This window comes from Anser cygnoides, chromosome 1, assembly GCF_040182565.1.
Source record: "Anser cygnoides isolate HZ-2024a breed goose chromosome 1, Taihu_goose_T2T_genome, whole genome shotgun sequence".
Classification (NCBI taxonomy): Eukaryota; Metazoa; Chordata; class Aves; order Anseriformes; family Anatidae; genus Anser; species Anser cygnoides.
This window is the reverse complement of record NC_089873.1, coordinates 12,916,546-12,940,534: the sequence shown is the minus strand read 5'-3', so window position 1 is coordinate 12,940,534 and position 23,989 is coordinate 12,916,546. Positions and strand designations below refer to the sequence as shown.

The following is a 23,989-nucleotide window of genomic DNA, read 5'->3' as shown; positions in this document are numbered from 1 at the left end:
TGTCTTGCCTTTTTTCCTCACAACTGCACCTACGTTCTCCACGTAGGTGCTGTATTGAATTTGCTACTTCACATTATGAAAGACTGAAAAAGTGGTGAATGTTCTTTTTTCATAGTTTTTACATGTATGCAACTGAATTAAATCTTATATGCCTTTGGAGGTATCCACATGTAGTTATATTTATAGGTTCTAATATTGTGTTGAACTTAAATTACCAATCTGCAAGCTATGAGGAAACTTTGTTCTAGGTGTGAATCTAACTCGATGCACTAAATATGACTGCTGGTTAGGTACCTTCTCACTCATATATACATCTCCCTTATTTTCAGCGTCGAGGTCCTCAGCGCTCAGTTGATGTCATAGTTTCATCTGCCTTCCTACTGACTATTTCAGTTGTATTTATCTGTTGTGCACAGGTGAGGAAATCCCACATGACTTAAATAGTTTTTAAAATAATAGGCTGCCTTTTGTGTGATTGTTCCTGTTAAGGTAAAAGACCACAGTGAAAAATCAGTAACAGCTGTTATAGCTTTTCAGAAGATTGAGCTCCATTTATATTGTTCATTTTATTTACTTTAGAATATTATCCCCTAGCCATGCTCTAATAGCTAAAGAAACTTAGTGTAATTACTGGCATGGTGGTATTATTATTGCTATTAATGTGCCCTCTTTCATTGCATTGTGGGTTTTGGAAGACTGTTTCTTCTAGCATATTACATCAAAACATACTTTGCAAAGATATATAAAAAAATATAATTTGAGATTGCCCTTAGTTGATGAATTTGTTGGCTGTAATAGCCTGCCCTCTAGTGGAATATTTTTTAGTAAGCAAATCTAAGTTTAAATAAGAGTTTTACTAGTAACGAAGCTTTGTGCTTGAACTTCTCTTTCAGCATACAAGGAAGCTTCTGAATTGCTTCTAGTTGCATTTTTTCCACTTCCTTCCCTAGTTAATGCTAACGTGTTTTCCTGGCAGCAAACTATTAAAATATTTAAAATGATTATAATTTAGCAATAACACTATTTGAATTAAATTTTTGATGTAATTCAGTATGTTTGAAGGTATGTTTTGTTTTGCATCACACGTGGTGTCTTTGCAAGTTCAAACTTGTGTTTAACTTCTTAGAATGTAATACATGTTTCTGTTGTTTTAGAATATGAAAAAAAGACGCTTAAATTCTGAGTCTTTTATTTCACTTTCTGATTCAGCCTTTTCTCAGATCTGATATCTTTAACAAAATTTTGATTTTTAAATTATGATTCAAAAATCTTTTATGCCTGAAAACAGCCCATGTACCTATTACTATGAATTTTTTCTTGGAGTTGGGGGAGGTATGTAATTCTTTCCTTATGTTGCAACATAAATATTAATCTGAACTCAATTTTAATTTTTCTTTTTTGCTTTCAGCTGCTTCACATGCATGAGATCTTCCTTGATTGTCACTACAATTGGGAACTAGTAATTTGGTGCATTTCACTAACACTGTTTCTGTTACGATTTGTTACTCTTGGATCTGAAACCAGTAAAAAATACAGCAATACCTCAATATTACTTACTGAGCAGGTGAGAATTTGTGTAATTGTACATTTTTCTATCTAAACAAACATTCTTCTAGTAGGTCTTGAGAATGCGTTGTAGATGCATTAACATAGGCTGAATTGGAGAGTTAATTGTGGTATAGTGAGACAAGTTATTCAAGATCCTTACAACGTGAAATTAAGTTTCTCTAGGCAGTGTGTGTCTTTGTTTAAAAGTTGTGTGGAACATTGAGATGGCCAAAAACCATCTCTTTAAGCAAGCATGCTTAGACATAACGAATGTGTCAATTGATATGACTAAAGATTTAACAGAACACAAACAAAAAGGTCCTTAAATAAGGAAAAGCCTGACCTCTCAAAGTATTGTATTGAGAGTAAAAGATTTGAAAACAAATTTACTTTCTGCAGTGAGTCACTCTGCAGTCCAGTAATTTTGACTTCTAGGTTACAGGGATTACATATAGTGTCCTCTAGGCTCCACGGAAATTTCTTCTTTCAGTCATCTCTTAAGCTTGGCTTTGGATCTACTTACTTTTACCCTCAGGAATGTTCTATTCAGCATTTGTACTGCAAACTCCCTCTCTGCTCTGTCTGGTACTGCTGATAGTTTTCTAGGCTAAATGTGTTCAGTTACTGTCAGGTAAGAAGCTTCTCTTTTTAGTCTGAGAGGTTTCACACCAGTTCAAAACATCATTCAGGACATGATGAGGCTGGGCAGCGAGAAGACAGACTGCCTATTTACCTTTGATAAGGAAAAAATGAATTATCATTGAGCAAAATACATAAGCAGTCATTTATGTCATTTGTCATAAGCTTCACTTCATAAGCCTGACTTTGGGAGTGTGTGGAAGATTTTATTTCCTGACTTGAACTAATTTTCAATGTTTATAAAAAACCATTTTAAAAACAAGTCTTTAAAAAATAAGTCTCATTTATATGAAGCTTCTAAATACACACAATATAACTTATTGCTCTGCAAGATTTTCCATTTCTCTTAATCTCCTGAGTTTGGGGTTGGAATGCCAGAGGAAGACATCCAAGATATGGTAGGGTAGGAACAAGAAGTGTTCTTTTTCCTATTGACAATTACAGGAAGTTGGTTTTAAGCGGTGCTTAGCATAAATATCTTATATATGGGCTTTAACGCTTGAAAGGTAAAGTGATTTTCCTGTGGTTGCAGCCTCATCCTTCATTAGAATTTTAAACATTACCTTTAATAAATACACAAACCATTTATTTAAATCACTTGATGCTTTGCACTTAATAGCAAAAAAGAGTATTTTTGTTTCTGAATGAACTCCAAGCTGATGACTGTCACAATTGTTCATTTTTTCTAATGGAAGTACGTTAGCACTACTTAGTACTTTTGGGATTTCATTTGAAAATGTTAGTTTCAATTATTCTTGAAAAGTACCTCAGTTCAGTTACACTCAAAAAGAGTAGATTAGATTCTTAATCTAGGAGTAAATGTACAAGCATGTGAACAGACCTGCAAAGAGAAGACTGGAGTCAAATCAGTCACACTAAGTGTGACATGCAGTTTGGTGGGATCCTCTAGTACAATAAGCACAGGTCCCGAGAGATCTTTGCATTGGTCTGATGGTCCGCAGACTATGAGTAGCCTAATGTCCCAGTGAAGTTAGTGTCCTGTTTTTGGAATGAAAATGGAAAGAAGTGTTGGAGACAGGTACTGGAAAGTAAAAGAATGTGAAGATCAAGGCAAGAGAGAGATTGAGAAAGTCCAGCTTTATTTTACTTTCCTAGGTTTCTAAGCTATACTCTTCATGAGAATCAGCCCTTAAACATTTTAAGCCAGTTAAGTTGAAAAGTTTAAGTCAAAAGATGCAGTCTCTCTGTTTGCTCCCCAGAACTATAAGTAAATAAATAAACAAAAATTCAGGAAGTGTTATGTCATCAGACATGTATTGAATCCAATTTATCCTATTATAATTCATTTCCTTCATAAAGGCCCTGAGAGAGTGCTTTATTAAAAACAAAATATAATTCACAATTGTTTCTGAGAAAATAAAAAGGATGCATGTCACCCTAGATAGAACTCCTTTTGGAGTGGTTACATGTATTAGTTGGATACCATGCCACGTTTGTTCTTGAGTTACACGCATAAGTCTGATGTTTTGGCCTGTTGTGAGAGACCAAACCCAAACTATTGGCTTACACTCACTTGATTATCTGAAAAAAGTATTTCTGAACTCATATCCTTGAAAATCAGACACTGATGGCATTAGGCTTGCTGTAAAAAGAGAATGAAGCTTTAAAACAGCAACATTAAAAACACAAATGAGCAAAAAAGCCTTAATCCCCAGATTCAGATAGATAAGATGAAGTTGCAAATTGTACTTTGCATCAGCAAAGTTCCAAGCTCTTCTGTTTGCTTTATATTCAACCTATGAATTTAACGATTAGGATTCATGATGGGAAACTAAAAGATCGTCAAGGCATTTTTAAATGTATGCTCTTTGTCTCTAATTTTTCCAAGTCCTGAAAGTATTTTTATTTGCTCTTGTAAAGTAAGTACGTCTGTGGCATTCCCTGTTGAGAAAAATACAAGGTATGTTCTGATCCAAGTTGTTGTCTTGCCAATTTCAAGCTTCAGAAATGGGTATGGTGGATGGCTGGGGGATATGCATATTCAAACTCCCCTCGAGTTTCAAAGGATATTACTGAATGGTAATTTTTTGGGTAAATTAGAGAAATCTGTTCAAATTTGTTAAAACAGGTTTGAACCTTCCCAGGATTTGTTACTTAACATTTTTTCCCCAGATTTGCCAAATTTAGACTTCATTCTTGGTTTACTCCTGTTTCTAAAAAATTTGAATTGGTGAAATCAAGAATTTTTTATTTAAGGTCTCTAATCACTTTGCCTCTAAAAGCATAATTTACTTTGAAATGAAATTGATGGTTGGGGAGCTTAATTTGCCTTGGAATATATTAGGAATCCTTTTTGATTTTAACTTAATTATAAAAGCAACTTCCAGTGGCCTTTTCAGAGAGAGATGATAAAATTCAGTTACTCTTGTTCACACGACGGTGTCCTTATTTCAGTAACTGCTTTACAACAGGACTCTATAGTGACACTTCTTTTCGGCAACTTTGCTGCTATAGCTGATTAGAGTCTCTCATCTGAAGGACTACTTGAACGTATTGCTAATTTTTTAGTATATTTTTGATTGTTATCACCCTAAAATAAATAGTTCAGTGTTTATCAAGATACTTTTCCTTTCATTTGCTTTTCTTATGCAATAAAATTTAAAAAAAAAACCACCAAGGTAACCTTGCCTGGTCTAGTATATCAGATAGGCCAATTGGGAATGAAAGCTGATGTTTCAGACTTGCCAGAAGACAGCTAATTTGTACTCTTAGCTAAACTTTCTTGGAAACAATGATCTAAAGAAGTCTGCATCGCAGAAATATTAAAATGATTGATACAGTGTTCTTCTACAGCAATAATGAGTTTAATTCAATAACTTTTCATATTTTTCAAGGCACTGGGAAGACTTTCTGCAATCAAGGTGTTCATGAACTATTCAAGGATACTAAAATAGTTTAAAAGGAATGATATTGTAGCAGAATTACGCTTTATCCTTTTAGTCAATTCAATGACTTGGGGATTTTATGCCTATAAGGTCTGCATAGTAGTATAATAATTTCTGGAAATGAATCAACAAACCTCAATCAAAGAAGGAAAAATGTGCAGACTGTCTAAAATTGCTTTGTCCAATTTTTAGATGAAATTAATCTTTAAAATTTTTCCTGAAGTAGTGTCAAATGTTGTATCATAAAACATTTTATTTTCCTAAAGTACTGAGCCCTGTATTTGTTCCTAAAAATTAAAAAGAAAGCAAAGGAAGTTCCTTGCTTGCAGAAATGTCATTGCTGTTCTATCATATACATGCTGAATAATTACTTCATTTTATTATAAAATGTTTCCAAATGAGTTCCTTTAAATTCTGAATAAGTGGTGATACTCATATTTTGTTCAAATCAGATAAACTTGTACTTGAAAATGGAGAAAAAGCCTAATAAGAAGGAGGAACTGACACTAGTGAACAACGTTTTAAAACTTGCTACTAAGTTACTGAAGGTAAGAATTAAAGCAGTATTAACTCTATTATATGTGAGATGGAGAATAGGCTACGTAATGAATCATTTGTGTTACGTCTTCAGGTGATATAGTACACTTGGGTTTAAGTCATCTCTGTAACTGTCACAGTGACTCTACTTGTTCATACCACTTCAGCCTGTTAATTTGCTGTCAGTGTGTGTTACAAATAATTTTTATATACAATAAGTTTTATTCTTTATATGAGTAGAGTGAGAGGAGGAACTTTAGGGTGGACAGGATGATGAACCCTCAGGAAATGACGCAGTTTTGTTTTGAGTCTTGATATCTGTTTCTGATAATAAGCTACTAGATGACTTGTATTCTTCCACAAAAATAATTCCTCTTAAAAATTCCTAGTGGTCAGCATTTCAAACTAATACTTGATTATGCTTGATGTCTTCTTTACTGATTATGCTTGATGTCTTCTTTACTTACAGGAATTGTTACATAGGTCCATTTATATATGAATTAAAGATACGGCTTTCATTTCATGTATTCCACGTCGGCTGTGTTTTTGAACTATAGGGCCAACTTCTTTGCATGTTTGCATAGAATTTCAGTGATCTGTGGAAAAGATTTTGCTAATAGAATATTAGCCTGTTTGCCAACTAACTGTCTTTGGAGGGTAGGAGGTATTTCATCATGGTGAGAGGAATTGTATTTTTTTTATCACTTCCGATTTCTGGAATTGTGCTGAAGAAAAATCGCCTTACTTATCTGGATGTAGAACATGGACATGCTTTGGGCTTGCTTTATTGTTGTTATTCGTAGGAACAACCCAGTGGTTGAGGTTCTTGGGAAGACGGATTTGATCCTAAATTGCCTTTACTAAGTTCTGTTGTTTCAAACTCACCGATTTGTCATAGATCAGGGAAGCAAGCTGTTTTGTTCTTCCATTTGTCTTGGAGCTTAATTCTTGCTCTGTAACTATCTCATTCTCCTTCAGAGTAAACATTTCCCTAATCCAAAACTTAGCAGAAGGTTACCTGAATGCAAAATAAGAGCGAATAATTTAACACTTGAAAAACTTCTAAAACTTCTAAAAATTATTTCATGTTTTTTTTTTTTTTGAACAAACAAGGTCAATTAAATCTAGTTGTGTGCTATTGCACTAAATTTAACAGTAAATAACTTACAGTTACCTGAAGTGGACTTCCCCAGAAAGGAAGCAAGTTTTGATGCTACAGAAAAATTCATGACTCGCCCCCCTACCTCTCATGGCAAGGTGTCCCAGTGTTCAGTCACACTTCTGCTGTTAAGTGTAAACTTTATTTTAAAATTAAATTTGTCTAGCTTCAACTTTCATTACTCAGATCTTGTTATACATTCTGCATGTATGGTAAAGTTCTTAAAAGCTGCTGCTGACTTGTTATTCTGGGGTTAAGAGGGAATTTAATAACAGCGTTTTGATTTTTCCTTCAGGGAATCAACTTTTTCAGTTAGTCCAACATAGAGTGCTCACATGGAACAGTTCTCTAGGGATTATTAGGCACCTATAAAAGTATTTTCCTTCCCTTCCTTTTTTATTTTTTTTTTTTTTTTTTGGTGAGGTGGGACTTCCAAACCACCTAATATGAGCTTTAAATGAATTCTTGGTAGTTAGTGGTCAACAAAATTACTTATTTCATGCCCAGCAGCTAAATGGACTTGTTTTCTAAGTTTGTCTTTGGATCATTTTTGATCCTCAAGCTTTTATTGAAGATTGCTACAGTGAATATGCTTACTATTTTCTTACTCCCAGCATTGATAAGATGAATCCACAAGCTGAAAGCTTTTCCCTTAAAGAAATTCCCTTCTGTTCTCTTCAGAATCATGTCTTTTGTGTCTTTTGTATTTGCAGCAGAGTTTAATACCATGTTACATCTAAACTGAAACGTAGTTTACTCTGATTTCATCTCTTCTTAAAGGAAGAGTCAGAGGTCTGAAATTCTTCTTTATTAAAATTTGTTTTATAAAATCTTGTTCAAGACTCAGGATGTAAGGCAGGAGGAGAATGAAGATGAATTTAAAGCTAGAAAATACAGACGACCAAAGTGGTGATAGTTGTTATACTTCATATAATTCATTGTTGTATTTAAAAACTCTTTTTCTTCTTTTGATATATTTCTAGGCCAGAAGTGTTTTGGTGACTTTATTAACTCACCAAGAACAAGAAAAAGCTGCTTTGTTCAAATTTGTTGCAGATTAATTTTGGCTAATATTTTGATTTTTCTAATAAAGATGTAAAATATTTGCAGTTAAATGCTTATTAGTGTTCTTTTTAATCCTTTATCTTCCTTTTCTGTCTATATTCATTGTTAGTTATTCTCAAAATTAATGGAAATGGAAGGGATTAGGAAAGACATTTTTGTTAGTTTTTCCTAGTAGCGAGGTATTCCTCTGTTAGCTTTTTTTAATGCTGATGATGATTTTGGGAAAATTATAAGGAATTCTAAAAGGTTGGGACCTTGATACCAGCAGAACTAGCTGTCTGCTTTCCTGTCTCCACGAGCAAATTGGTAGATGTTCCAGATGGGTAGTCTCCAATTTTTTGAAGGATTATGTAAACACTTGAAACATTATTTCTATTTTCTCAGAGTCCAGTTTGTTTTAATGTTTTAAAGCAACTTAAGGCAAGAAAATAAGTAGTTTTTAATGGATAAATGCTCCTTCTGGTACTTAAATGAACAAACCGTTGTGTCATTTCTGCTTTTTAACAATGTCATTGTTTCACATTGTTAGGAACTGGACAGTCCCTTTAGGCTATATGGGCTTACAATGAATCCACTGCTTTATAATATCACCCAAGTTGTCATCCTGTCTGCTGTTTCTGGTGTCATCAGCGACTTGCTTGGATTTAATCTAAAGGTAAGTACTTCCTAAGCATCTTTTTTTTTTTTTTTTTTTAATCATGGTGTTCAGGCTTATGGTAGTTGAATCGTATATTGTAAATTAGTGAATTCTTAACTGTGTTAACTAGCAAATTTATTGTTTGAAAATGGTTGTGAAACTTAAGCTATATCAGAAAAACAGTGATGTATTTGTCACAGCAGCCCTTTTAACATTTTACACATTTTTGTGGTGCCTTAACTTTATTTAGGGCACGATCGTGAAGAATTCATAGACATAAATACAGAAACACTTATACACACAAGTACAAGACCTTATTTAACTTATCCATGTATTCCAGATCTGATTTCTCTCTCGAGTTCCTCACTGTTGACTTTGCATCTTTGGATGCAAAGAGATGCAAGCTATCCTTTTGTCTTGCACTGCAGTAAAGCATTACAGTAGGTACAGTATTACCACGACTAACGTTACACAGTGTAGTTTTTATCATGGCTTAAGGACCGTCTCATTAGGTCCTACTTTCTGAACCTCTCTGAACTCTGGAAACTGTTCCAAGATTCAGGTGATGGGACACCTTAGTGCAAGCTTGTAAGATAAAGCCATTAATTAGCCGTCGAGTTTGCTTACATCTGCCCATTTTTTTCTATTACAAGTAAATGAATATAAAATTTAACTTTTGTATTACTGAACGTGCAGCAAATGCAAAAAGAAAAAAGGTGTGGTATTGCTGCTTTGGTAAAACTGAGATGGGAAATAATGTTCTACTGCTTTAACTTTTTCAGCTGTGGAAGATCAAATCTTGACAATATGTAAAGAAGATGAGATAACAGTGTTATAGAAAAGCTCACTGATTGACAAAACTGCCTCAAAGCAGCCACTGAATCTGTATTTCAGAAGCTACAACCTCTTCAAGGATGTTGTTTGAAAAACTGAAGTGTTTACATCTGACTGTCTTGTGCAATCTTTGTATTTATTTCATCTTCTCACTGTTTTATTTTCATTTTAGTTGACATTTTATTTTCAAACATATTTGTTTAGTTTTGGAAAAGATCAGATTTCGGAAGGGTCAAAAACCAAGCATCTGACAACTTGAAATCCTAGCAATTGAACACGCTAAATTACTGTATTTGCTGTTACAGCTGAGGCCAATGTTGAACATTTTTAGTTGCATATGAAAGTCATTTGATATTTGATTAAGTGTGGTAAAAGCTTAGAATATTTCATTTGCACCAATCATTTACAAGGACAACAGAACATCACTAGATGTTTGGTTGCAATAGAGAAGACATAAAAAAACAAGGTACTGACAATACAGTATGACAGGTAGCAGAAATATTTTATATTAGTATTAGAAGCAAGTGGGAATTTTTAATATTTTGAGTAATTCCAGGATCTAAACTGATGGAGACTTCAGTTTAAGTACCCTGGGATATTAATAAGGTATTATATAACAGGTCAACAAGTGCTCTTTGTTAACACTTTTATTAGAGCAATAATTGTAAATGGTTACCATGCTGTATGATATTTTGATAAAAATTAAATATTGTATTTATTTGAAATACTGGGCTGTTCTGCGCAGCTCTGACTGTGCATGCTCAATATCTGCACTTTTTATTGTTACTTTTAATGAGAAACTTTATATATATACATATAAATGTATATTAATTGGAATATATTATGGTGAACTATGGAGCAGTATATATTATATGGTGAAACTGAATATTTAAACAGGCAAAAGACATACTGGTGAACGGAATGCTACGAGTAACTGAGCGTAAGATACATGCTCTCCTCTTGTCCACTATAGTATATGCCATTCATACCACACTGAAGTTTAAGAACAGTTAAACATGGAAAACGAGTTCTTCTGGTGGGCAGCAGAACTGATGAAGCCATGTACTCTCATATTTGTGTCTTCAGATAACCTCCTTTTCCCCCCGTTCCTCCCTAGTGCTTTTCCAGCGAGCTTGAGCCTTTGGTTTCCCACCTCTCCCCCTGCCTTCTGTCCATGCCTCACATGTGGACCAGTCTTACTGACTCGCGGTTCTTCATCGTGACAGAAAGAAATGGTCACCCCTGTACAATTAAGTTGCTTTCAACAGAATTTCCACTTACATTAGGAGAATTAATATTGGCTCAAGTATTCTCACATTTTATGTTTCTAAAGTAATGGCTTCACAGTGAAAAATGACGGTAGTAATGTTACAAGAGTCCGGACATTATACTAGATTTGATCTTCATTACCTTTAAAGATTTGAAGTAATGTATCTTAAACTTCTGTGGTATAAAAATATTTTTATATATAAAGCAACACAAACAAGCATTTTGTATTTTATTTGCCTCTGTACTGATGTTTAATAATGACCAAAGTGCATTCTGGTTTTTGAAAGAATGTATTCCTGGAGCTTTAAGAACATACTCTCTTTAGTTTCTCATGTGAAAACTTGCATCTGATCTGTTTCTTCTTTCTCTGTTGTCCGATGTTGGGATTGTTTTTAAAAATTACGTACATTTTATACACAGTTTTTTCCAAATTATGGTACAGACCTACATAGAACTTAATTTTGCACAAAATATATTTTAAGAAAAAAAAAAGTACAGCAGGAGTTCTATGGGGGATAAAAGATAAGGCTGTTGCTTTCTACAGCCTGTTACTAGTACAAAACCACTCTTTAGAATGGAATTCTTTAAAAAAACACAATCTGTAATGGTGAATATACTGTTTCAGTACCTTTAAAATAATAATAATAAAAAAAAGGGTGGGAAAACATTGCGGTTTTGGTTGAATGGGAAATCAGTTTAACCACATATACCTCAGCAACTAGCACTGTGCTGGATTGTTGCACTAACAATGGTGACTTGGGAGGAGTAAAATACGTGTGAAATGAAATTTAAAAAAAAATAATAAAAACCTTTTATTTGCTACCATTAGATATATTCATTATCTTAAAAATGGGAGAGGTTTATTGTATCCCTCGGTCTGGAAAACCCAGTATGAAACTAGAGGCAAGTAGAAATATGGCAGATCTTGCGTGTTAACTGTTATTTTCGCCACATGTTTTGTAACTGAAAGCGTGATCCGGCGTGGAATAAAGCTTTCTATGGTTGATGGTGAAAAAGAAGCAAAAAAAGTGCGGTGAGCTATATCTTTTAGTGATCTTCAGCATATTTCTGAGTCGGATTTAGTTCATGCCTGTGAATGCGCAGTTCTGCACGTGAGCTGGTGGTACGCCAGCGGGCAGGGCTTTCTGGCACCAGGGTGTCAGGAGGTCTTGCTTTGGCGCTGGTACTCCAACCACACAACAGCATTTTAGCACATGGAGGGCCGTGGGTTTTCATTGTCATTTATTAACGTAAAAGCTCAGGCTAGAATCCAAGTGTGATCTCGGTTGCACCGGGGAAAATTCACAGCGTGACAATAGAAATAAGTAGGAAAAGGCAAGTAAAACATTCCGATTTTGTGACTTGCGTTAGCAGTCAGGTTGCTGCTAGGGGTTAGTCCTTCGAGAACTTACCCCAGGTACCTCCAGTACACTTCCTCATTTAATGCCTTAATTACACAGGTGTAAAGACTTAGCTTAGATTGTGTTGCAGAATTAACATGTAAACTCAACACATTAAAAATTATTCCTCCAAATTGCTATGAGGAAATAATACTTCTTTTTTTTTTTTTACCTTTTCCTTCCCTATTATTGTCTCTTTGATCATTTTACACTTGAGCTGACAACTTGCCTCCTTTAAACCAAACTTCACAAGTCAGAAATTGCCACAGATTGGGTTTCTTGATAAAAAGTGAATTGTCTGGGCTGCAAATAATGCCGCGTCTCCTGCTATCAGAGACTGAGGATTGCTCAGAGGGAAATCAAGAGAGATTCTCTTTTCCTTTCCAGCCCTTGAGAGAGGAAGCAGCACAACCCTTAGCATGCACGCAGGCACCTGTGCTGAAATGAACAGCACCCAGTGCTGCTCAGATTCAATTTTCCCAGTGTGAGTTTGTGTGAGTGTATTATCTGGCGTGAGAAATAAGGTCGTGCCGCAGAAAGATTTGTCCACTTGGCTCTCTTTGTTTCCTACGTTTGTTTAATCAATTCAAGCGAAAGAAAGCACCTTCAGTTTAGGGACGAACTCCCAAAATGATGCAACTCATTTCGTTTGTGTCAGTCTTTATGTGCGAAAATGACAGCGCTTTATGCCTGTGCACACGCTTGCACTCTTAAACACCTAAACACCGCCCCCCACTTCTCTTTGTGCCTCTAACCCGCAGCAGTTATTTACAAGCAGCTCCTGCCAGCCCAGTGTAATCTTCTTGGTAATGAAATTTACCAGGGATTAGGTGGCTGCCTCCTGACAGTATTGCAGTCCAAACCCAGGTCTCCAGACGCACGGGTATACATGAAATGAAATCTTTTGCTTTTGCTCTGTTCCGTACCCGGGAACGGATGGGAGGCGAATTGCTTTGTTTAGCTGCGGTATTCGCTGGGCCAAAAGGAGCCTGAGCGGCAGCTTGGCACTGAGGGTGTGGGTTTGTGGGGAGTGAGCTGCTGTCCTTGGGCATAGCAAGGGGCGAGCTGGTCTTCCTTTAAACCCTCAGCAGCAGGGCCAAGCGCTGCTCGACCCTCGAGGGGAGTGAAGCCAAGTCAAGCAGTCTCGGGGCAAGAGCTTGCCCGTGAAGAAAGGTCATGGGGATAAGAGCTTGCCCGTAAAGAAAGGCCACTCTCCAACAGCTCCGCGTACCCAGGGCCATGGTCCTAAGCCGTGTAGGAGTCACTGACCTCAGTCTCGGGTGTCTGAAAGCTGGATGTTGAACTGACCCAATGCTGCCTTTACACTCCGTAGAAAACCATTTCCTTTCAGAGGGGGATTCACCCAGCTGATGTGGCACCGATTCTAGTCATCTTCTGGGGCGTTTCTCTCTTGAATGTGAAAGGGAAGTAGTGTGGATAATTTAGATGCAGATGTGAAACTTGGCAGGAATAATGCAAAAAAATCCAACTTGCAGAGGGAGAACCAGCGATGTTTTACCCCCCTCCAGCAAAGCATTGTCATTGAATCACAGGATCATGGAATGGTTGGGGTTGGAAGGGACCCCAAAATCACCCAGTTCCACCCCCCCTGCCATGGGCAGGGACACCTCCCACCAGACCAGGCTGCCCAAAGCCCCATCCAGCCTGGCCTCGTCATTTCAGCCTTTTGTAAACCCGTACGGTGTAACTTCCTTCTCACTCCTGAGCGTACCTGGGGAGCTGTGTTTATTCAGCTGACCTATATGGCCGGGAGAAATAACCCCACGGAGACAACCAGGGGCTGGCACTGGAGTCCTGTGCTGGGAGCAGGCTGTGGCCCCGGCTGTGCCTTGTTTTGGCTGCTCATGGAGCTGACTTCAGCACCTTCTTCCTTCCCCAAGTACAGCTGCACGGTTGCTGCCATGCTCAGCCTGCTACTCCAGCCCAGGTGTGGTTTTCCTTTCAGCACGGCTCCTTGCAGTGGTGTTTACACCACGAGCATCTGTGCCGGCCCAGCTGCGCGAGCAGCGCGCTGCGGGCAGGGGCTGTAGCTTGGAGCTGGTTTTTGGCTGCCGGCGGTGTGTCATGTAGCTGCATGCAACAGTGGTCACTGGCATCCCCCCTGGAATAAACAGGAGCCAAGCTATTGAAACGGGACCAATTCTCGCTGTGTATAGAGTGGAGTTCATATAGTGAATGCAAACAATGTAGACAGGCGACAATTTTGGCCTTGAGGTGACATAACACAGCAGTTGGAGAGCACCGCTATTTCCTGTTCTTTCCCACGCACATCTGCTTGTTGTGCATTTCGGTGGTGCCGCAAATCCTGCCTTCCTAAATAAAAATAAAAAATCGGAAATTCGAGGCATGCGAAAGGATAATTGCAAAATACTCATTATAACTCGGAGGAAGCAACAGATGCTTCACTTGTTGCTGTGACTCTTTGAAGGAGTCATAATTTCCCAAGCATATCGAGTACGTGCTAATTAGTACTGTTCCTCTGTGCAGCAGCGTGATGGAATCCCTCAAAACCTTCTTTGTCCTCGCCTGGTAACACAAAGCCGGAGGATGCTCTGTTGGGACTGGCGAAACAGATTTTGCCACCACCTTTATATTGTTTCTTTTCAATTCCCTTAACTGGACCAGTGATCTCTCTTGAAACAAAATGCAAAATAGATTATTGATGCTTGAAAATAGCATTAAAATCCCCCAGATGCAGTTGTAAATAAATAAATAAATAAATATATATATATAATTTCACTAAATCTAAGGTTGATGCCTTGTTGAAGTGACTACTGCTAATAAAGATTTAACACCTGGGGCTCGCAGATGGGGGACACTGAGAGCTGCCAACCTCTCTTCCCCACACCTGATCGTTTGAACCAGCTCCTCCTAGCAGCAGCTGCGGCTTCAGCTCATCAAGATCCCAGCCCAGCTCCGCAAACCCAACAGCTGTCACAGCAGCACAAGAAAATGATATAGATTTGACAGCTCAGACGTGATTGTGGTATCACTGGGAACATTACAAAAAAATGCCTCTGACCTTAGCGAGGAAGAAGTCCCTTCTGGGATTTCTGTAGTGTCACCTCGAAAGCTTCCATGCCTGGCAAGGTGAAGCAGCTGGGCAGCATTGCAGTGTTGTTAACCAGTACAGGTAAAGGCTCTGCACAGCTGTGGCTGTGTGGGGATTGTTTTTATGTGCAATTTCTCCCAGAGCTGAAGCCTAGATCACGGAAGAGTTCACAGGACGGGAATTCTGAATTCTGTGGTGTTTATGGAAAATAGGTTGCATGGAAGAAGCAGTGGGAAGGTGTTTGATGTTCTACATTAAAGGTGTTTGTTCTACATTAAAGGTGTTTGAAAGTTTCTACAGCCAAAACCTGGTAGCAATAACTCTCTTGGACACTGGCTTGCAAAGGTAAGAAAGGAAATCTGTGCTCTGAGGGGGATGTTGGGTTTGTGAGCCCCGTCCTGGAAGCCTCAAGTAGTCAGTGGCAAAGCTGAGTTTCTATAAATGCAGAGTATCTGTACTGTAAGATACTCTAACGAAGATAATGATCTTCTTCATGGGTTTTTATTTTGCAGTAACACAAATGTTTTGTGTAAGTAATAGCTGAATGTTCCCCAGTTTGAAAACCAGTTTCTTTAGTCTGAGGGGTATCCAAAATTTGGTGCCTCATGCCTACCTGTTTCAGCCACAGGTGTCCTTGCATACACAGCCCTGTGTTTTAAAAACGCTAAGAATTTCATCATCTCAGAATGCAAAGTAAACCAAGAGATAGAAAACAACAAAGATCAACAAGCAGGACTGCTAATTCCCTGCAATGCTCCTTATCTAATTCAATTATTACTGGAGAAATCATTTCCAGACACTTTAGGATTTAGAGGCAGTGTAAGCACAGGCAACGTGCTCCCTCGCGGCTGCAGCTGGATGCAGTTGTGTGCAGCACACACAGAATTATGATCCTGGGGCACCATTTAGTCTTTACAACCAATTTTGACCTAGTTAAATGTTATTTTTTTTTTGTTGCAAAAAGGAAGTGGCGATATAAAAGACCGTGCGTGATATTTAGGTATTGTCCTCTGCTGTACTACATGCACTTTGTTTGATAAAACTGGCAGGATTATCTGGTTAATGTGCCTGTGACGCTGCTATTTTCAGTTGACAAGGGGAAAATCGTCATGTTACAGGCAGGCTGGAGTGTTTATACACAACTGTCACTTGAATGTGCATTGAAGTTCTCCTTTTTTGGCTTAAGACATCCATTAGATTTAAGCAGCAGTAAACTGCTGAATGTTTGTCTACAGGCAAACGCTCTTAGTGTCCTAAAACTTTAGTGGCAATGGTTCTGCAGCTAGTAATAACCAGCATCAATATAATCAAGCTCAAAAGACCAGAGATAAGCTGCATTCAGGTGTCCACTGCCTGATTTAACCGGGATGCCCTGAGGTTTGATGACCGTTCAAGTGAATGGTGCATTGGACAAAAATAGCAGCAGTAAGTTCATGAGGTTGCACGAGTTATTTAGATGCTCTGCTCCGTAATATGAGGATTTTTTCAACGCATTTAGAAGTTTTGAGAGTCCTCACCCTCCTTAGTTAGCCATTACCATCTGACAGCTCCGTTCATGATTTGCAGTAGATGTTAATTGTGTGACAGAGCTGTGTTCCCATTCCTGCGGGAACGAACAGGGGACGGAAGGGAACTGGAACATGGTTGGGAGAAGGGAATTGGGACGTGGCTGTGAGAAGGGAGTTAGGACGTGGCCCTGAGAAGCAGAGAATTGGTCAAGGAGACATGGTGAGGGAGAGTGGTGTGTGGTGGTTGCACAACGGGAGAGGAAAGAGTTGGATCATGTGTCCTCATGCCCGCGTTTTCCTCCCATGTTTCCCAAGAGCTGGGAAGAGAGGGGGATGTCTGTCTGCGGGATGTCTGTCTTCTCCATGCAAGGTGGTGACATGGCGGTGGTGCACACCTGGACCTGGAAGGCAGGAGGTGCTCCTCACGCCCACAGGCTCTGAGCACATAGAAGGAAAAGGTGCGTTGTAAAGGCATGCTGTTGGACACCAGGAAGCTCCACCCTCTAGTTAGTGCACCTCCGATATATAGGCAGCATTTCTTCTTCTTCTTCCTTCTTTTTTTTTTTTTTTTCTTTTCTATTTTCAGCAGTAATATGTCTCCGGGTACTTGTGTCGTATCCTGAAACATATGGCAAAGCACTTGCCCATATGGGTTGGAAGAGCGATGTGTGTTCGGCAGAGCCGACTCCGAACAATCAAACGACGAGTTTTGCATCCCAAACTGGAAAACATGGCAATCATCTCGCATTGTCTAGACTTCCCTCTCCGTGTCATTTTTACATATTTTGCAGCTATTACATTCATTTCCTTCGGCTTCCTTTCTGCCAAGATCCATCTGCAACTTGGAATCAGCTAAGATAGCTTTTCATATTCATGATATTAGTCACCGCGAGCATATTTTGAGTGAGTACTTCTGATGCTCCCATCCATTTTTGTTATAGTAAATTAATCCCATTCTGCTGGGGTGATGAAAACTTTTATTCTTTATTTTTTTGATTTATCTATGCAGATATCGTAAATGAAATGAAAAAAAAAATCATGAAGCCAATGTTTTAAAATAATGATTAATCTCATTTTTCTTGGAAGATATATTATCAGGCAGATATGATAGAGGAAACTCATTACTTTGGCTGTGAAAATGTATTAATAAAGGGTCTGTGTCACAACAAAAAACGAAGACAAACTTATTACAGAGTAATTTTCATTAAAAACCAATGGATCTTCAGTTCCCAACTAGCTGGAACTGGGGGTTAATGCTCTCCTTTCCAGTCTGCTGATGGGATTTCAAATGACTTTTGACAAGTTTGAGTAATAATGCATCTATTAGCAAGCTGTCTGTCAATGGGCAAGGGAGGATGCTTGGATATTGTTGAAACCTCCTCACATGAGGGAGGGCCGAGAGGTGGAGTTGAGTCAAACCCTCAATTTCCTTGAGTTTCTTCTGCTCATGGGAATATCCTCTTGCCTGAGAGGGCTGATGGAGCTGTACTTCCCTTCTGCTTTGGAGGAAGCTAAAAACGCTGCTCTCAGTCACTGCTTGTGGATGAAGGGAGCAAGGAAAATTTGCCTTTATGATTTCACCACCCTAGGGTTTGTGCACCAATTTGTCAAGCAGCCAAAATCTTTGGCATAGGCAGGAGCTTGGTGAGTGCTTGTGTTTGAGGGAACAGAGGGTGGCACAGAGCTCACAGACAAATTGCGTGCGCAGCCTCCCCAAATTCATTGTGTGTATATCCCTTTCTTGCACTAGAAATATGGGAATCAGTCTGGTTTTGCTCATGCGATGGATAAATCTGCTGCTGTCTGGGTAGTTTGCTTTCTTCTTTCAGCTGTCATGAAATTCCACCGCCTGGTATGAGACCCGGGAAACTGCAGCAGGTGCTGTACTTTGCAGGGTGCTTTGCGTGTATCATTTTTCCTCAATTTAAAAACGATTGCTTTTTGTCATTTTACCCAAGTATGTATGTGTACATATAACCAGCCTGGGCTTTTAACCCCAGCCTGACTGTCTCGCAGAGCTGCAGAATAACAGGCAAATTGCAGCAGCAGGGGTCCAGGCCCTGAAAGCACTAGCTGGTGAGTCATTAAGCGAGGACCGGGATGAGCTTCCACCCGCACCCCGGCTCAGCACCATGCCCCCGCTGGGTGCTGGGTGCTGAGTGCTGCGTGCTCTGCTCCATCCTGCCTGCAGATGGGGACTGAAAGCTGCGTTTTGAAGGCACAGCTCTGCCAAAGTGCTGCAGCTGATGAGTACCTCTGCAAGAAACTGGCTGAGTTGTACGCATACAGCTATACGTGCATACCTATATGCATTTAGGATGTTCTGTTTTATACGTAAAATAAAAAACTGTGTTTTTTCATGTTGCCCAAGCTGGGGCAACAAGTCTCAGGGAACCAGATCGGCAGCCCTGCTCCTGGCTCTGTGTGCACGGGGTTTGGGCTGCAGACTGGTCCGGCTGCACTGGGCGTGGGGACAGGGATGGCTGCCAGGTGTCACCCCCAAGAACTCAGGCACAGTGTCCCAACTCAGAAGCCTATGTTTGATTTCAATGGAGCCAAGCTTTATTTCTTTATTTCGTAGGGAATTTGCTCTGCTTTATACAATTTGGAGCTGTATAAAACTTATTATTCTTGTAAGGGTACGTTCAAAGTATTTTTGTCCTTTTAGAAGCTTCCTGGCAATGGAGGGACAAGGATACCTCCAAATTATGTGTCCAAAACGAGGGTGTTTTGTAAGCAACCATATTGCTAAACAGGGAGAAAACCACGACCACTTCTGCTGCCTTGCACCCCAGTGGGAAGAGCCTGGAGAGCAGCTGCCTGAATGAGGACATGCTTGGGAGAACACGAGCACAGGTTTAGCAGCACAGCGCAGCTTCCACGTGGGACAGGAGGTGTGCACAGCAGGCACTGCTGCTCTTGTAATAGCCCTTACATCTTCCTCCTCCCAGATATTCAGATCGCAAGCTTATAAACACAGCTTGTTTATACTGCCAGAGCTCTGCATACATACATATATATAAAGTCTTTTTTGCGTTCATGCTAAAGAAGACTACACAATCAGTGACTTTGTAGCTTTGCCTCAGCTTTCAAGAAGCACGGTATCATTTAGGCTGGAAAAGACCCCTGAGATCACCAAGTCCAACCACCAACCTAGCACTGCCAAGTTCGCCACTAAGCCATGTCCCTGAGCACCACATTACACATCTTTTGAATGCCTCCAGGGGTGGTGACTCAACCACGTCCCTGGGCAGCCAGCTCCAATGCTTCTGTTGTGGTTTAACCTAGCTGGCAGCTCAGCACTACACAGCCATTTGCTTCCTCCTCCCCATCACCATTATTCTCATCCTAAATCCATAACACAGCACTATACCAGCTACTGTGAGGAAAATTACCCCTATCCTAGCTGAAACTAGGACAACCATTTCAGTGAAGAAATTTTTCCTAATACCCAATTTAAACCTCCCCTGGCACAACTGGAGGCCATTTCCTCTTGTCCTATCTCTTGTTGTTTGGGAGAACAGCAACCCCCACCTCGCTCGAGCCTCCTTTAAGGTACAGCACGATGAGGCTGTACCTCCTGAGCCTCCTCTTCTCCATACTAAACAACTCCAAATCCCTCAGCCTCTCCTCAAAGACTTATTCTCCAGACCCTTCACCAGCTTAGTAGCCCTTCTCTGGACACACTTCAGTGCCTCAATGTCCTTCTTGTAGTGAGGAGCCCAAAACCAAACACAGTACTTGAGGTACGGCCTCACCAGAGCCGAGTACAGGAGGACAATCACCTCCCTGGTCCTGCTGACCACCCTATTCCTGATACAAGCCAGGATGCTGCTGGCTGGTACAGACCAAGACATTAGGATGCTGGTGCTGCAGTTTCCCACAGCGTCTTTGACAAGACTTAAAACCGCAAACATTTACCGTTGGGTCTGCAAGTTCTGTGGCTGTGCTTCACACCATACGTGCTTGTGTTGCAGGACGCAGGTCTCTGAGCTCTGGTGGTGTCAGCCGCTCTCCTCCCGGGGTAACGGCATTGCAGAACAGCCCTGCTGGGACACAGCCTGCCACAGCCACCCCACAGCGTGGTGCTCCTGGGCAGTGATTTGGGATGTGCCCCAAAGTCTCCCCCTTCCCTTTCCATCTCCTTGGTGTCTCTGAGTTCCTGCCCAGAAACACCAAGGCTCCCGCCCATGCTGGGCTCTTACAAGACGTTTTGTCTTTTGTTAAATACTGAAACCTCTTCCATCAGTTTGTTAGGTTTTACAGCTTCCTGAGGGACTGAATTTCCAAAGCCTTTTTTTGTTGGACAGCCCAAACTTTTAGTCCCAGCTGTCTCTCCAACTCGTAGGCTCACTCCTCCAGCAGTTAGAGCCTTTGATCGTCACAATTTCTATTATGCTACTTGATTAAAGGTATTCAGAACTCAAGGTGAGAGAAGACAGATTTCCATTTGAAGTGATTTATTAACCTCCTGTAATTTAAGGTCATGCTAGTTTCAGAATATTGTTACCCCTTAATTTCTGTCTCTGTGCCATCCGGTAATAGACAACTGGCATTAGTTTAACACAAAAGTTTTTTCTTTTCTTTTTTTTTCTTTTTTTTTTTTTTCTTTTCCTTCCGTGGGGGAAATTAAAAGGAAATAAAATGTGTGTTCTTGGTAAAAGGGATTATGAAAAAAAATCACTTATGAATTCCAATTCTCAAAACCCCTATGCTACAAACACAGCTAGTTAAGGTATCACCTAGGTAAGAAATTGAAAATTGCCACTGATGTGTCCTGACTTGCTCACTATCCCTTATGCCACCTATTCAGCAGCAACTGAATGTCAACCTGTGAATGGTACAAATACGTTGTAACTGCAGACTTCACTTGGTAGTGCTGTAATCTTCCTCTTTCTCGTGTGACAAAAATCATGGATGGATTAATTCTAGAATGGGCAAACACAGTTCAGCTAAGATGCTCAAAGTATCATGACCATATTCTTCTGCCAGTGCCACTGTGCAGTGTAGTGGGATTGGTTTTAATTGCTTTGTTTCTTACCCGTCCTTCAGAAAACTCAGGAATGTACAGGGTATTTTGGCATTCAGGCATGATGTAGATTGTGCTGGCTAAGCACCCTCACTTCATTGTTTTCATACGGGCTGCCTTTTAATTCCTTGAGGACAATCATTTGATATATAACTGAAAATATAGGGTTAACCTAAGAAGCATAATGTCAAATGTCAGTTTTCATGATAGAAAGCCAAGATGATCCCAGTACGAGAGAGTTTCAGGCCCCTACAGGTGTTACTGGCAAAATTCTGGCTGAGCAGGGCTGCTTGTGTGGCTGGCCGTGTGTGTGTGTGTGTGTGCACATGCATGCCCTGTTTGGCAGCAAAGTTCTGTTTCATTTTCTCTTCCTCATCAATCATAACACACACATAAGGATGCAGAAAAACTTTCTGCTTCTGCCTGTGTCATCAAAGGGAGAAGGGAGTACTCAGGCATGGATTTCTTCTATGGTCCATAAGGACTTACTCCTATTTCCTTGGGAGACCCAGGCTTAGATTTTTAAAGTACCCCAAATCCGTTTAAAACAAACAAACAAAAAATCCATAAAAGTAATCTAGGGAGAAAAAAGAAAAAAACTGGACCAAACAGATGGAATCATTCAAGGGTTTGCAAAAAGCAAAGGAAAATAGTTAAATATAGTTAAATTTGCGATCATGAACCAAGTACCGGGGGAGATGTGTTGATGTGTTGTAGGCACAAGCACCTGGAAGAAAGGAGCTGTGATTAGCCGTAAGGGGATTGCACTCTGAGGCAAACCGAGTTTGTCTCACGGTCAAACATTTTTCTCTGACAGTTTATGCCAAACTCTAAATTGCTGTCACTATGCACCTGAACACACATCCTGCTGAAAAGCAGCATTGTGTCATTGGGAAGAGGACAGATTCTGCAAAATGGATGTGAACTTCAGAAAGAGAGAGCTATCAGCATGCCACTTTTGCAAACACATTAGCAATTACCTGCTACTTAGATGCACTGTGAAATATTTGTTCTTATGAACCTGTAACACCCACACTTACTTTTTTTTTTTTTTTTTTTAAACTTTCTTAGCATTGCACGTGTGCTCTGCTTCAAAGGATTTGGGGTCAGGAGCAGGCTGCAGCTGTGCAGGCAGTTCTGGTTTCAGCAGGACTCTCCAGGTAGGAAGGTCCTGACCCTCAGGAGAACCTGGTCCCCTTCCTGCCTCTTCAGTGCCAGTGGCAGCTCTCTGGGACGTCTCAGATCTGCAGCTCAGCTGCCTCATAACTGCTGTAGGGCTGAGTCCCTGCATCAGCTGTGGGCATCTGGGTGGAGGTGTTGCATGCATAATATATTTAATAGTTCCATCTGAACCCTTGGGGCTTCCCTGCTTATCTCCTTTGTGTAGCCTGATCCTATAGATACACTCAAGGCATGTCTGAAACGGAAGACATCTGGGAACATTTGAGTAGGGATATATCTATTCTGACTTCAGGAACTAAGAAGTTAGACATGACTCGCAGCTAGTGACTCTGCACACTCTGTCCAGGCAACGGAAAGAAACTGATGCTTCTGGAGGACAATTAATGTCATCTTAAAAGGATAAGATGAAACTCCTTCCAGAGGTGCCTATCTCTCTCCTTTGAGTGCAAAAAGCCTGTTGGTGCCAGTGTCGCCATCTAAACTTGGATGAGATGAATCTTGCTCTGTATTTGTATCCTGCTAGAATCTGGAGGAGGGACTGAACTTGGGACAGTAACATTCATCTTCCTAACCACTGGGCTGCTGAGTATTCTCAGTCTCACTTGTTCTACACTGTGTAAATGTTTACAGGGAGTGAGGACTTGCTCTGAATCCATAATAGCTAGTTGTTGCATCTGAGTGCTGCAGTATCACTGGGTCAGGGAGGAAAGCTGGAGCAGAAAGCATGTACAGACACATGCATGCACACACACATTGCTCTTAACATCCAGTGACAGTGGAAGATAACCCTTTAGACATGACCACTGAGTTGCAAAGGCAGAACGTAGCAAATCAAACAGCAGCACACTTCCTCTGCCAGAGGTGATAGAGGAACTACTGCAGATAAGCAGCAGAGTCCTTAGCCAAAGGAAACATTGCTGGAGCAATTCCTTTCTCTCTTTTCTTCCTTTGATCTTGTTCTTGTAGGGTCTATGACTGCTTTTGTACCCTCTTGCTTCCTTCTTTGTGCTGCCGTCCTCTGTGGAATATTTCATGTTGTATTTTTCACTGTGCCCTAAAACATGTTCTTGCTAGCTTCTGAGGTTGCATTGCTTTTGGTGCCGTTAATTGGTATGCTGTGCTTTGTGTTTGTGACCTTGGGACCCCAGTGTCATCCTGTCCCTGTAATGCATCCTTTAGGGAGTTCCTCTGCCAGCATCCTAT

General features: G+C 40.0%; 1 protein-coding gene across 6 annotated transcripts in view; it reads left to right on the top strand.

The window, feature by feature from the left end:
* PHTF2 (putative homeodomain transcription factor 2) overlaps positions 1-11,414 on the top strand; it is a 66,504-nt gene extending 55,090 nt beyond the window's left edge. For all 6 annotated transcript variants that reach the window (XM_066984926.1, XM_066984858.1, XM_066984994.1 and 3 more), the window contains 5 exons: positions 330-416; positions 1,409-1,564; positions 5,546-5,641; positions 8,384-8,509; positions 9,274-11,414. In XM_066984926.1, coding sequence (XP_066841027.1) covers positions 330-416; positions 1,409-1,564; positions 5,546-5,641; positions 8,384-8,509; positions 9,274-9,294 — 486 coding nt within the window. In that variant the 3' untranslated portion in view covers positions 9,295-11,414. The remainder of the gene's footprint in view (positions 1-329; positions 417-1,408; positions 1,565-5,545; positions 5,642-8,383; positions 8,510-9,273) is intronic.
* Positions 11,415-23,989: the final 12,575 nt, after the last annotated feature.